We start from the raw sequence: 15,335 nt of genomic DNA, 5'->3' as shown, positions 1-15,335 counted from the left end.
TCCTTTATAAAGTGTATATCAACCTCTATATGTTTTGTCCTATAATGGTGGACTGGGTTGTGTGCGATGGAGATGGCGGCCATATTGTCATAGTAAACCCGTATAAGCGTTACCTGGATAAATTTCAATTCTCCAATAATCTTTTTATCCATCTACCATCACAAATGTCATGTGTTAAAGCCTTGAATTCTACTTTAGCACTACTCCTGGCTACCACACTTTGTTTTTTGCTTCGCCATGTAACTAGATTGCCTCCAACAAAGGAACAACAGCTAGAAGTTGATCTCCTATTTGTGGTACTACTTGCCAATCAACGTCAATGTAAATTTCCACATGTAAATGACCATTCTTAAAAGGTAGGAGTCCCTTTCAAATATCTTAGAATTTTGTAGACAACTTCAAAGTGGGTTGGCTTTGGAGCATGCATGAATTGGCTTACCATACTGACAGCAAAAGCAATATCTGGATGAGTGTGAGATAGATAAATAAGTCTTCCCACGAGTCTCTGGTATTTCTCCTTGTCTTTTATCTCTGTATCCTTTGCCACTTGCAATTTTAAGTTTAGTTCAATAGGAGTTTGTGCTGTACGACAATCAAGTAAGCCCGTCTCTTTAAGTAAATCAATGATATATTTTCATTGATTAGCAAGGATACCTTGTTTCGACCTAGCAAATTCCATCCCGAAGTATTTCAAGGTTCCCAGGTCTTTAATTTGGAATTCATTAGCTAGTTTGCCCTTTAAATTGTTCATCTCAGCTTAATCATTACCTATGAGAATGATATCTACATACACTATTAAAACAACCATCTTATCATGACTAGTATGTCTGTAAAAAGTGGTGTGATCTGCTTGACTCTGACGGAACCCATAACCTGTCACTGCTTTCCCAAAATGTTCAAACCATGCTTTAGGAGATTGCTTAAGGCCATAAAGGGATTTCTTTAACTTACACACTATGTTGGTTCCAAGGTTGGCTTCAAGGCCCGATGGTAAGTTCGTAAATACCTCCTTTTCAAGCTCATCATTAAGGAAGACATTTTTTACATCAAACTGATAAAGAGACCAATTAAAATTAATTGCGATAGATAATAACACTCTAATGGAATTGATTTTTGCAACAAGGGTAAATGTTTCTTGATAATCCATTCCATAGGTTTGTGTAAAGCTATTAGCAACCAGCTTCGCTTTGTATCTTTCAACACTCCCATCAGCTTTGCACTTTATAGCGAACACCCATTTTCATTCCACTCTTTCTTATCTTTTGGAAGCTCAATAACTTCCCATGTGCCATTTTCTTTTAGAGCACTCATTTCTTTCATAATTGTTAAGTTCCAATTTGGATCATTCAAGGCTTCCTGTATATTCCTTCGCACAAATAGATTTGTTATCCTAGAGGTGGAAGCTTTATAATCATTAGATAATCTATGGTAAGAGAGGTAGTTTGCAATAAGGTATTTAGTATATCGATGAAAACATTTCCCATGGGCTATCGAAATATCAAGATTAGACAAGGGATTTTGAGAAGATGAGGAAATGGGAATAGAAAGAGGATTACCTGAATTTTCTGATGGAGTTAAAAACATGCAAGTGGAAGCAATTAGGATCTTAAGCACTTTAATTTCATTAATTTAAGGATTAAGCATGCAAATACCAAGCTGTAAAAAACAGAGTTTCATGAACAAACCTTAATGTAACTCAAAATTGAAACTGTCCCTTGGTTGTTTTTTTATCACGAATAGTTCATGGACCATCACTAGAGTCTTCCTTACTATTCTCCGACCTTAGAACGGATTGTAGGATCCAAATTGGTGATGAATCTTGAGGGAAATATGAGTTACCAAATCACCATTAATTGACAGCAAATTGAGCAATATTTGAGTGGGATTTGTGAGGTGTTAATCAAGCAAAATGTGGGATAAACCCACTAACATGATATTTTTTAATTTTCCAAAAATTCAAAATTCAAAATAGTTTTAATTAATTTTAAATAATTAATTAAATAATCTAATTAATAATAATTTAATATCAAATATTAAATTATATAATTAATTTTAAATTAATTAAACAATTTAATAAATTAATAATATTAATTTAATATCAAATTTTAAATTAATAATCAACACCAATCCTGATCATGAATCCTATTCATGTATGCAATATTTAAATCAAATTTAAATATTTTTAACTCTCCAAATTTGTTTAAGGGAAATTATTTTAAATGACAAAATTGTTGAAAATATTTATAAATAATAGCAAAATATCACACAGTCTATCTGTGATAGACTGCGATAGACTTCTATCTGCATTTATCATGACACAGATAAATACAGATACTAGTCTACCGCGGTCTATCATGATCTATCAAGATAGACCATGAAAATTTGCTGTTATTTGTAAATATTTTGATTCATTTTCCTATATTTGAAAACAACTCTATGTTTAATTCATAATTAAACAATAATACGTTAAGTATATCGAATATAAATAGCGGTTATTTCCTAAGCCGAATTTGAACAATTCAAATTCTCTTGTTACACTGCTCTAAGGTTTAGTCCAATATGAGCTAGCAAGGGATCTAATGGACCTAAGCTTTAGCGATAGCTAAACTCTTTAACCTAGTTAACCAACATTCGTTAACTATCGGGATACTCCACTATAGTCCAGTAGCTGCACTTTCCTCACTGTAGATATATTTCTATCTACTTAATATAGCCATGATTATTAAGTTGACCATTCACAGGTTGTTCATAATTACAGTTGGGTCAAAATTACCGTTTTACCCCTGTAATTACATCTTGTTCTTTAAGCCCCACTGATCCTCTAATGAACAATTGGTTTGTGGTCCAACCATCAAATCGGGTCCCTCTCGGCCCAACAAGGTCCCTTGTTCAAGACCCGAAGTCAACACTTAAGAGAACAACTTATCTAGTATCCCTAGAATCGGGTAGGAGTGAATTTCATCTTGCAGGACTATGTCCCCAGCTATCTACCCGATCTTATCCCTAAAATGAGGGGCTTATTGAGTTGGCAAACTCAGATCACTCTCACCCATGCAAATTAAAGGATAATCCTAAATAAACAGGAGTTTATACTTAACTCAGGATTAAGATCGAGTTATCTAGGTCATCGTATTGAAATAGTCAGTCTTAACAGTAAACGACGTTATAAAGTAAAAGTGACTATTTCGCGGTCCGGTCTTATGCAAACTCATTGCATAGGATGCCCCCACTCGCATGTCTCCACATGAATAATTCAGGATCACATCGTTTGTATCAAAGACAAAGTGGGCCACATTCATTGTGTCTCTAGGAAAAGGTACCCAACCTAATCCTTATACTATAGACCGTTTTGGCTATTACTTGAACTTGATCCACTCATATGTTTCCACATAGAGTTCAAATATTCATGACACAGCTAGGGGTTCTTAGTTTATTGGATTCAAGGTTTTTAAGTGCAATTCACATATTCAATAACATTTTTATTGAATAAATCTCAGTAACAACTTTATTGCAAAATAAAATATGTTCATGGTTTACAAAGCACGAGTTTTAGGACATAAAACCCAATAAACTCCCACTTGAACTAAAACTCTAGTGGGTTCATGTACATATAATGTTGAGCGTGAGAGAAAAACATAAATACAATAAACTAGGGCATCACAACTCATGTCTTCTCCCACTTACCATAGATTTACGTAACTCGTAGTCCTAGACTCACTAGTTGACCCTCAAACACTTTAGCCGTGAGGGCCTTTGTAAACGGATCGACAATGTTGTGCTCCGAGTCTATTTGTTTGACGATCATGTCTCCTCGTTGCACAATCTCCCTAATAAAATGATATCTATGCTCAATATGCTTCCCACGCTTATGGTTTCTGGGTTCTTTAGAATTTGCAACTGCGCCATTATTATCACAATAGAGGGTGATAAGCAGATGCATGTTTGGAACCACTTCCAAATTTGTCAAGAACTTCTTAAGCCATACAGCTTCCTTTGCCGCTTCACATGCAACTACGTACTCCACTTCCATGATAGAGTCAACAATATAACCTCGCTTTATACTCCTCCAAACTACTGTTCTTCCATTTAGAGTGAACACTGATCCTGATGTAGATTTCCTTCAATCTTGATCAGTCTGAAAATCATAGTCAGTGTATTTTATAAAGATTAGATCCTTAGCGCCACACATGAGCATATAGTCCTTCGTTCTTTTAAGATACTTGAGGATATTTTTAACGACAGTCCAATGGTCATTATTGAAAGATAAGGAGAGAGAAAAGAGACAAGACAAGACTTACGTGGAAAACCCCAACACAGGGAGAAAAAACCACGATAGAGGAGTTTTATTATTTAATGTCACACGTACAAGAGACCCCAACCTCAGATATAAATAGAATGAGGGGAAACCCTAATTTAGTAGGCATAAAGTAAAAAGACAAATATGCCCTTAGGGCTAAAGCACCATATTTCAACATTCATATCCTTGATTGACTGATACCTACTGACTATTTCCGCTGCGTAGCATATTTCAGGTCTTGTACATAACATAGCATACATCAGACTACCAACTGTTGATGCATAGAGAATACGTCTCATATCCTCAACTTCTTGAGGTGTCTTAGGGCAGTATTCCTTCGACAGATGAATTCCATGTCTGAAGGGTAATAATCCCCCTTTGGAATTCTGCATCTTATATCTCGACAACATCTTGTCTATATATGATGCTTGAGACAGGGCTAATGCTCTGTTCTTGCAATTCTGAACGATTTGGATTCTAGGAACATACTGAGCTTTTCCTAAATCTTTCATTTAGAATTTGGTTGCTAACCATTGCTTAACGAGTTAGGAATCCTATATCATTCCAATGAGAAGGATGTCATCAACGTACAACACTAGGAAAGCTACAATGGTTTTTGACAATTTTCTGTAGACACAAGATTAATTAATATTCTGCTCAAAGCCATAAGATTTGATCGCGTGTCAAATCTTATATTCCAGGATTTGGATGCTTGTTTTAACCTATAAATGGATCGTTTAAGTTTGCAAACTTTTTGATCTTAATCCTGTTCAATAAACTCCTTTGGTTGAGCCGTATAGATACTTTCTTCAAGATTGCCATTCAGAAAGACTGTCTTGACATCCATTTTCCAAATTTCATAATCATAAAATCTAGCAATAGACAAGAGTATTTTAATCGATTTTAACATGGCGACAGTGGATAAGGTTTCTTCATGGTCCACCCCCTCTCTCTGAGTATAATCCTTTGCCACCAGTTGAGTCTTAAAGGTTTGTACCTTACCGACTTGGTCTCGTTTCTTCTTGTAGATCTATTTACAACCAATAGGTTTTACCCCCATTTGGTTAATCTACAAGTTCCTAGACTGAATTGAAGTTCATAGACTCTATTTCGAGATCCATGGCTTTGATCCACTGGTCTTGGTTTACATCATTCTTTGCCTGTTCATAGGTCAATGAATCCTCAATGCCACCATCAGGTATGACGACTTGAGTTTCTGTTAAACCCATGTAATGGTCGGGTTGATGTACAACCCTCCCACTACGTCGAGACACTTTCAACTCTTGAGAAGGATGTGACTAACCAGAATTACTAGCTTCATCAACAACTCTTGTTAAAGAACCGGCCTGATCAACAACTCTTGTTAAAGAACTGGCCTGATCAACAACTCTTGTCGATTTATCTGTAGCCTCTTTGGAAATTTCACCCAATACTAGTTTACTGCGAGTTTGTTGATCTCTCATGTGGTCTTCCTCTAAGAATGTAGCATTTGTCGACACACACTTTTTTATTTTGAGGATCATAAAACAGATCACTTTTCATTTCTTTTGGGTATTCTACGAATAAGTATAATTTTGAATGGCGTTTCAATTTCTTTGGGTTTTGCATCAACTCATGTGCATGACATCCCCAAATTCTGAAGTGACGTAAACTACCTTTATGGCCTTTCCATAACTCATATGCTGTTTCAGAAACACTTTTGGAAGGAACCATGTTCAAAATGTATACAACAATCTCTACTGCATATCCTCAAAACAAATCAAGCACTTGAGCATAGCTCATCATCGACCAAACCATGTCCACAACAAGGTTTTATTTCTCTTTTCCGACACACCATTCTGCTGAGGTGTATCGGGTGTTGAAAGTTGAGATTGGATTCCATGTTATATCAAATAGTTCTGAAATCTTAAGTTCATATACTCTTCACCTTGATCTGATTGAAGTGTTTTAATTGTTTTAACTAACAAGTTCTCAACCTCTGTCTTACATTCGTTGAACTTTTCAAGGGTTTTGGACTTGTGATGCATTAGGTAAACATAGTCATACCTAGAATAATCATCAATAAAACTGATGAAATATTCATATTCTCCTTGTGCTTTGACATTCATCGGACCACAGAGACCTAAATGCACGAGTTTATGGGGATTCTTTGGCTCTAAGACCTTTTCCTATAGAAAATCTTTTGGTCATCTTACCCTCAAGGCATGACACACATGGTAAAGAGTTGTCTTCTAACTAACTTAGAAGTCCACTCTTGACCAATCTCCTAATCTTATTGAGATCAATGAGGCCAAGCCTCAAGTGCCAAAGATAGGTAAGAGAAACTTTTTGCCTTTTATTTTGCGTTTCAACTGTTTTAAACATCTCAGTATTTAAATAGTTTTTGCTTTGGATGGTCTTAACACATAGAAGGAAGAGGAGATGTATCCCAAAAATTATCTTCTAAGTTGGATATCTCCCCCTAAAGAGAATTTTTGTCAAAAAATGGTTTGTTTTCTAGAAACACCACATCCTTACTTTCAATGTATTTTCTAGTGTAGGGTTCAAAACATCTATATCCATTTTTATCAGAGGCATATGCGAAGAAAATACACTTAAAAGAGCTCTAGGGTCAAGGTTTAACCGAGAAAAATTGGGGATATGAACAAAGCGGTACACCCAAAGACTTTAAGCGGTAAATTGGATCACAAATGAATAGTAGGAAAAAAAATCCTTAAATTGATTTAAAGGTGTTTTAAAATTCAAGATTTTAGAAGGTATTCGATTTATAAGGTAGGCAGATGTGAGAGCTGCATCACCCCACAAATACTGAGGAACATGCATATAAAATATAATCACACGAGCAACTTCAAGTAAATGCCTATTTTTCCGTTCAACAATGCCATTTTGTTGGGAAGTATCATGATAGGTGGACTGATGAGAAATGCCCTTTTCCTTGAAGAAATCAACCAAAAATTCATTGAAGTATTCAGTCCCATTATCAGAGTGTAGAATGCTTAATTTAGTTTGAAATTGATTTTCAACCATGTTATAAAAGCGAACAAAGATATCTTTGACCTCAGATTTTTTTTGTAAACAAGTGAACCACGTTAATCGAGTGTGATCATCAATAAATATAGCAAACCAACGTTTTCCACTGTGTTAAAACTTTTGACAAACCCCAAACATCACCATGGAATAAGTGAAACGGTTTGGAAGTCTTGTAAGATTTTGGTAAATACGTGGCTTGATGATTCTTAACAAAGATGCAACTTTCACATTGAAAAATTGAACAATCAATTTCTTTAAATAAGTTTAGGAACAAAAATTTCAAATAGAAAAAACTAGGATGTCCTAGTCTAAAATGCCATAACATGATTGATTCTTGAACAGAGGGAGAACTAACGCAACTTAAGTCCTGAACTTTTTTTTATCACTAGTCAGAGGGTCATCAAAGTAGTAAAAACCATCAAGTATTCTAGCACGTCCAATCATCTCCCCTCGAATTCTGATCATGAAACAAATAATGAGCTGCAAAGAAAATGATAGGGCAGTTAGTGGCTTAGTTAGTGTCTTTAGAAAGTTTACTCACAGATTATAAATTACAGGCTAATTTAGGGACATGGAGTACAGATTGTAATGTAATTTTTTCGGTCAGACAAATAGTTCCTTTTCCTGCAATAAAATTAAAACTACCATTTGCAAATCGAATTTTCTCAGTGTTATATAGAGGGGAATATGAGTAAAAAAAAGTGAGATGTACTAGTCATATGGTCTGAAACTTCAAAATCTATGATCCACGGACATGAATTAAGACAAGAAAAAGTTCGAGGACAGTTACCTGTTTGTGCCAAGGAAATACTAGGATTACCCGATGGCGAATTGATCTTTGACAGCTTCAGGAGTTGATCAATTTGCTCTTAACTGAATGGATTGGAGTCAACACTATTAGCAATAGGAGGTGCGGACTAATTGTTACCTTTGTCACGTGGCTTGTTGTTCTTCCAGTTTGTAGGCTTCCCATGGATTTTCCAACAAGTCTCATGAGTATGGCACGGTTTGTTACAATGATCACACCATACTCGGGGTTTGTTTGGTGGCAGAGAAGCCTTACTGGCAGTGGCATCAATCATCATAGCAAATGTCTCAATGGAATCTGCACTTTTTTTGTCCAACATAACACACTTTCCTCCCTGCGAACCTCAGAAAAAGCTTCATTGATGGAGGGGAGAGGTTTTCTACTGGTAACTCTACTTCTAATCTCATAGAATTCATCATTGGGGCTAGTGAGAAATTTGTAGACACGGCCGTCCTCTACTACCTTCTTGTAATGTGCGTGATCCTTAGTCAATTCCCATTCATAACTTTCAAAAAGATCTAAGCCTTGCCAAATTCTTGTCAGCTTGTGAAAATATTGTGAACTGTGTCTCCTTCTTATCGGATATCACCTAGCTTGAGATTCAACTCTGGTACTGGTGATTGATTGTCAAGGTCTGGATATATTTGGTTGACATTGTCCCATAATCCTTTGCGGTCGAATAACACATTTAGTTGGAACATATTTTTTCAATCATGGAATTGACCAACCATGTCATAGCCATGGAATTTTCAGCATCCCAAGTAGTAAACAATGGATCCGTCTTGGCAGGTGCCTTTTTGTCACTGGTAAGATATCCAACCTCCTGTCCACGAATATACATCTGAACGCTTTGGGACCAACGAAGGAAATTGTCCCCATTAAGTCAGTTGTGGTGATTTGGACATTTGAAAGCTGACGGTTGTCAGAAATTTTGGCCATTGATGACTTTTTGTCGGACATGTTGTGTGTGACTGGATTTTAACACCACTAACCAAAAAACAAAGTTAAAACAAAACTAACTCACAAAGACAACAGCCTCATCGGAAAAGATGACTCAATTGGCAGCCTCTAAAAATAAAAAAACACCCAAGGTCGCTTGCGAACGGGAAGACCGGATATGAGATGATGTGTCCAAAAAACCAATCGATGACGGCATAAGAGATAGGGCAGTCGATTGTCATGAAATTTCATTATCTTCTTCTTTCTACTGTTGCTCTGTATTTTTACTTTGTCATGAATTTTTTTAATTGAATCTCCTCCATCATCTTAGCAACCAATGGAATGTCACCACATTTCTTTAATAATTTCACTTTCAATTCCTCCAAATTTGGAGATTCGTCAGAGAACAAATCTCTATTTTTCACTATTTCTTGCCAAAAAATGTCCTAGAAAACAATCTCCATTTTATGGTTATTTTTTTTTGTTATGTGTTCCATACAATTCAACTACATACATACTTTTCCAGATATTATTAACACTCATTTGATATGTGAATTCAATTAAATAAAAATATATTTTACAAATTTCTATGTATAAATATTACACTTAATGTAGACAAAATACTATTATTTATATAACCAACAACCCTACAACATACTTTAACAATCATCGGTCTTATAATAGTCAAAAGTGGTTGTTGAAGTTGATTATCAAAGATGATTTTCGCTGGAGTTTTGTAGTTGGAGGTGGTTGTCGGAGCCTAAAGTTGGTTGCATGAAGGTGGTACTGGACTTGGTAGCCGGAGTTTGTTGTCGGAGGTGGTTTTCAGAGCCCGAAGCTGGTCGTGCAAAGGTGTTCGTGAGAGTTGGTCATCGAAGATGATTTTCGCTAGAGTTTGTCGTCGGAGCTCGAAGTTGGTCAATGGAGTTGCTCGCTCGAAGATAGTTATTGAAGGTGATTTTCGTCAGAGTTTGTAGTTGGAAGTGGTCATCGGAGCTGGTCATTGGAGTTTGTTGTCGAAGGTAGTCGCTGGAGCTCAAAATTGATCGTCGGAGTTGGTCGCACGAAGGTGGTAGTCGAAGTTGGGTCACTGGAGTTGTCATCGGAGGTGGTTATTAGAGGCTGGAATTGGTTAACAACGTTGGTCGTTGGAGTTGTCATCGGAGGTGGTTGTGGGAGCCTGGAGTTAGTTCTCGGAATGTGGTAGCAATAGTCTCCGATAGTGGCCGATAAATGGAGCTACTGAAAACATTGAAAGAAGGGAGAGTTGTGGTGAGTTGGTAAAATATACCAACTCAACTCCACCAACATTTAAAGTTGGTGGGCCAAATATTGTGTTGGTATATTATACCAGCTCACCTCAACTCATGTTGGTGAGCCAAGCACCCCTTATTGAAGCCACGCTACGGACAACCCAAAGCAATTCAAACGATAATTGATGACATGTGATGTTAAAATCTGAAAATCCTTCAAAAGTATTTCAAAAACATTATTGGGTCCCATGTAATTTTCAATGGCAATCGGATCGCTCACCCTCACCACTGCAATTGGATTGTCTTTGTTGATTATGGATTTTATAGTAAGACCGACATTTCATTACGATTATAAAACCCTGGTAAAGAACAACAAACGTAATCAAATAGGGCCCACTTTTCAGATTACCATTGATGGATTACGTTTCCAATGAAGTAAACATGGTCTTAGTGAACAATCGAGGTTAAAAGTGTAAATCTTGAAACCTAGGGACCAAATTAAAACAGAACTCAAAATTTAAGTACTAAAAAAGTGAAACATTTTGAAACTTAGAGATTAAATTGAAATGAAACTCAAAACTTAAGAACTAAAAGTATAACATTTTGAAAGCTAGGGACCAAATAAAAACTAGATTCAAAACCTAGGGACCAAAAAAGTAATTTTTCCTCCTTTTTTTTTTTTTTTTGTTTTTCCCTTGTGGTCTCTTACACACGATTTTTTTAATTATTTTTTTCATTGATGTAGTACAAGTAATGGAAGATATCCCCATTCACCATAGAGCTTTTAAGAACCCACTCCAATTATAATTAATCACAAAAGGGATTCAATAAAAAGACCATTACGAACTAGATTTGTGGGTTGGAGCTTCCAGGAATACTGATACTTTTACTGTTTTTCTATAAGTTGTTTCTTTTCCTTAAAATATTTTGTGAAATCTTGATGTTTCTATCATGAAATTATGTAGTGAACTAAATCAGCTAAATGCTTACTGTTTGTTTATTTTGAAACCTTAGGTTGTTGTAGTGGACCTTGAGTATAATTGTATCACAACTACTGAGGAAATACCACCTATTCCAGAACCAGAACTTGGATCTTTGCGTAGCGAGTTAATGAAGTTATTACATCCCAATGTTGTTAGTATAGACCAAATAAGGTCTGATTTGCGTAGCTCATCTGAGCAGTACCCTAGAGGTAGCAGCAAGCCTTGGGGAGAAGACCATGACCTTCAGCTTAGGTGATAATTGGGTGTCAAGACTTGTAATTATGAAGTACTTTTAGCTTTCCTACTTTTTTTTTTTCTTTTTCCCCTCTCTCTCTCTCTCTCTCTCTCTCTGAAAGTTTACTTGCATTTGATCAACTTCTATGTTATTTTCCATATACTCCTCTGTGATAATTATTTTTGTGGTCTATATCCTTAGGGTTTTGGCTTTTGTGATTGTTGTGAAGAACCTTAAATACTTGTTGGAGATTCAAGATCTTAGTTTTACTTTTATTGTTTCTTAAATATCAAACTCAATCTCAAGACTGCATAACAAGTATGGCATATGTTTTTTAATAGACTCATTGCTCCATCTGAACATTTTTTACAAGTTTTATTAATTTGGGACACCATGTATATCCAGATGGTTTATTTTATTTCAAGTTCTTTTCTCAGTAGTAAAAAGTAGTTTCACTTGGTATAAGTTATGATTTGTGTGCTACTTTTCTTTATTATTGAATATTGGAGATCTGAAATGATAAATGGCTTACCGTTTATGCCTTTTCATCACTTAAATTCATACGGCATGGTTGTAAATTGTTATCACCCGTCTGCATTGATTTGGCTATCATAATATGTATGAATGTACTAATATATGGACCTGTAGATTATTTATAAAAGTGACATTTCAGAAACTAGTAATAATTCTTAGCATATGTGCATCTGAAGTAGTCAGTATGCAATGTATATGACTATTATATGCTTGAATGATGTTGTCGGTCTTGGATCTCTATGATATATATGCAAGAAATGTTTTTAGGGCATAGGCACGTGAAGTAAACTTTTATTTGGAGTATGATTTCTAAATTTAACATGATCTGCATGGACTTGACTTCATAAACAAAGCTCGAGTATGATAATATTTTTCCTATCCTTCTTGCAGATTGATATTTTTAAAATTTTTTGCATCACTCTTAAGTGGCTATCGCAATTTTATAGTACGTAATTCTCTCTCTCTCTCTCAAAAACATTTATAATAGGGGGTTTGGCTTCATAATTTAATACAATTTTCTTCAATGAAAATTGTTAATCAGGATAGCAATGCGTCTGATGTCTTCAATACACAAGCATTCTTGAAGAAGCGTTCACGATCAACTAATCAACCAGAAGATCCCATGGTAATGCCATCTAATTAATCCTTTGCACATCATCCTTCTTGTACTTATGTTTTGAATTATTAATGAAACCGATTTATCTTCATATAGATAGTTCACATGATACTATCTTATTGCTTCTGCGAATGCCACAATATTTTCCAAGAAAGTTTTCTTTGTTCCCTCCAATATTTGGGTTCATAAATTAATGGCCCTAGTACTTTCATTTTGTTTTCAGATAACTCAGTTCCTGGAATCTCAAGGGTTTTTAGACTATCTAGAGAGATGCATAGGTTCCGATGAAAGTAATAACAATATTCTTGACAAGTTACAAGATGCAATTGGGAGGGGTCAGAATCCTCTTTCGATTCTTCCGTCATTGGTTGAACCTGAGATCATTACAATCTCTGACCCTGATTTGGGAACATCAGGTAAAGACTATATAAAATTCAGATCGAATGGTGAGCCGCATAATTACTGAACAGGCATAAAAGTATTCTTAAAACCCTTGATGGGTGCTAAGATGTTGATTTTTCTCCCCCATTTTCTTTGCAGGTTCTGGTGCCAAGTACACTTATGATAGATTTCCTTCAAACATCAGAACTGAGGAGCAGGAAGAAAAGAGAAAACAAATTCTGGCAGCAGCGAGCGGAGCTTTTGAATACGCTGGAAAACATAATCCCAAGTATGGATTTACTTTTAAGATCTTGTAACTATTCTGCAGAGCTATAAATTGGTTGTCAAACTTGTCCATTAATGTTTGATTTCTTTCTGCAATCAGTTCACCTTCTATGCTGATGGGCAAGGATCTGAAAGCAGAAAGCCTCAGTCCAATGGAGAGGGCTGTAAGTTCTTTACATTATGTCACTCATGAACTTCTAAATTTAATTTGAGGCTTGTCCTGGAATTTACTACATTGTCAACTCACAGGCTGAAAGAGATCGTATGGTTTTGGACATAAAAGTCAAGCTACAGGTTCACTATTTTTACTTTGTATTGCAATAGTTTCTTCTAAGTCTGCTTCTGTTCAAGTCATAGAAGGTATTGACTTCAGGCCTTTCCTATTGGTTAGGGTCTCTGGTTACGTCTTCTGAAACTGGGTGCAACTGATGATCCTCTTTCTTCTTTTGAATATGGCACCATTCTTGGTAATTTTCTTTTTTTGTCTTTTGTTTTTTTTAAGACTTATTGGTGGTTTATGATGAGAGGTGGTATTTGTCTCTGCTGTTGTAAATACATTTAGTTTTTTAATTAGAACGTTTTATGATTTTCTTTTTGCAGCTTTGATTGAGTCTGATGCAGAAGGAATTGGTGGTAGTGGGTTTGTTGAGTGTATTAGAGAGCACATAAATACAGTAAGTAGCTCGTGGGATTAATAAGAGTTGGTCATTCATGCTCAAACTCCCATTTTGTGATATCTGCTCTCAGTATTATTATCATTACCTTTTCTATTTCTCTTTCCCTCCAATTCAAATCTCCGATTCACATGAGGCTTTTAATGCATAGTTTCAGAAATTTTTAAAATTTAGGAAAAAAGTAAAGCAAAACAATGAGAATGTGACACCTCCAATCTAAAACCTACAGAGAGGTTAAGGAAGTTAAGATCATAAATAAATGTCGTGTCCTTTACTTTCCTAGGATTATAGTTCAGTTGGTATGAAGACATTGACAGGTTCATTATCTCAAGATGGTATTGGGTAACGTTTGACTGGTTTTGTGTTCTCAGGGATGGCTTGGTCAGTTAACCGATGAACAATTTATTGCTGTGAAAGAATTGGTATGGAATGCAACTTAACATGTTTATAGTAACGAACTTCATGCATATGACTTTGTTTTTATCATGACAACTTATTCTTTATAATTAAAAATGTGCGAAACTGATTTCCGCAATTTACTTTGTTTATATTGCCAGCCTTTTTCATTGTTTTTAAATCAAAGGAGGGAATTCAAGTTGTTTGAGATGAGTTAAAATTGTTTTCTTTCGCTAGAAACAAAATGGTTCGTTGACTCAGAAATGTGGTTGGGGTTTTATTTTATTTTCTATTGAGAAGGTGGTAGTAACTTTTCATTGGCGTCATGAAAAGATACAAAAGAAAGCAGGGGAAAATCTGTCTAACAAGTTGAGGTTACAAAAAGATCGCCTCAACAGAGAGTAATTATAGGAAAGCTAAATGAAACCACCCTAATTGGAAACTGGTAAGCAAACGTATGATAAACTTTTAACAATTTTGGGTTGCAATTTATTGGCAATTTTGGGACATTTTTTTTAAAAGAAGAATGTATATAGATATATAAAGCTTAGAATTGGCAAGAGTTTACAAAACTATTCCAACTACTCCTGAACATAGTTACTTGAAATTGCAAACGGTTCTTAGAAAACACAAGAGTTTGTATTTGCCTTTTGCATTGTACAGCTGAATAAGAATTTGGAAGTTCTCTTTTCTGTTCCTTCACATTTAATATTTAAAATAAAATTAAAATTTGTTTTTCTGATCAGCTAAAAACAGCAATCAGTCGCGCAACATCACGAAATGATTTATTGACAATTAGGGATGCCCTTGAAGTGTCTGGTGAAATGTACAAGAAAGACCCTAATAATGTTCCTGATTACATCCAACGCCATCTTATTTCACTATCTATATGGGAGGAGTTAAG

General features: G+C 35.5%; 1 protein-coding gene across 1 annotated transcript in view; it reads left to right on the top strand.

Annotated features, from left to right (window-relative positions):
- The window catches only part of LOC120082672 (DENN domain and WD repeat-containing protein SCD1), a 28,601-nt gene that overhangs the window by 7,592 nt on the left and 5,674 nt on the right, over window positions 1-15,335 (top strand). The window contains exons 8-18 of the mRNA XM_039037935.1: window positions 11,342-11,562; window positions 12,470-12,524; window positions 12,621-12,704; window positions 12,919-13,111; window positions 13,236-13,365; window positions 13,462-13,525; window positions 13,611-13,655; window positions 13,753-13,828; window positions 13,962-14,035; window positions 14,407-14,457; window positions 15,178-15,333. Coding sequence (XP_038893863.1) covers window positions 11,342-11,562; window positions 12,470-12,524; window positions 12,621-12,704; window positions 12,919-13,111; window positions 13,236-13,365; window positions 13,462-13,525; window positions 13,611-13,655; window positions 13,753-13,828; window positions 13,962-14,035; window positions 14,407-14,457; window positions 15,178-15,333 — 1,149 coding nt within the window. The remainder of the gene's footprint in view (window positions 1-11,341; window positions 11,563-12,469; window positions 12,525-12,620; window positions 12,705-12,918; window positions 13,112-13,235; window positions 13,366-13,461; window positions 13,526-13,610; window positions 13,656-13,752; window positions 13,829-13,961; window positions 14,036-14,406; window positions 14,458-15,177; window positions 15,334-15,335) is intronic.

This window comes from Benincasa hispida, chromosome 8 (genome assembly GCF_009727055.1).
Source record: "Benincasa hispida cultivar B227 chromosome 8, ASM972705v1, whole genome shotgun sequence".
NCBI lineage: Eukaryota > Viridiplantae > Streptophyta > Magnoliopsida > Cucurbitales > Cucurbitaceae > Benincasa > Benincasa hispida.
Note: the sequence above shows the minus strand (reverse complement) of the source record. Positions and strands in the feature narration are given on the sequence as shown.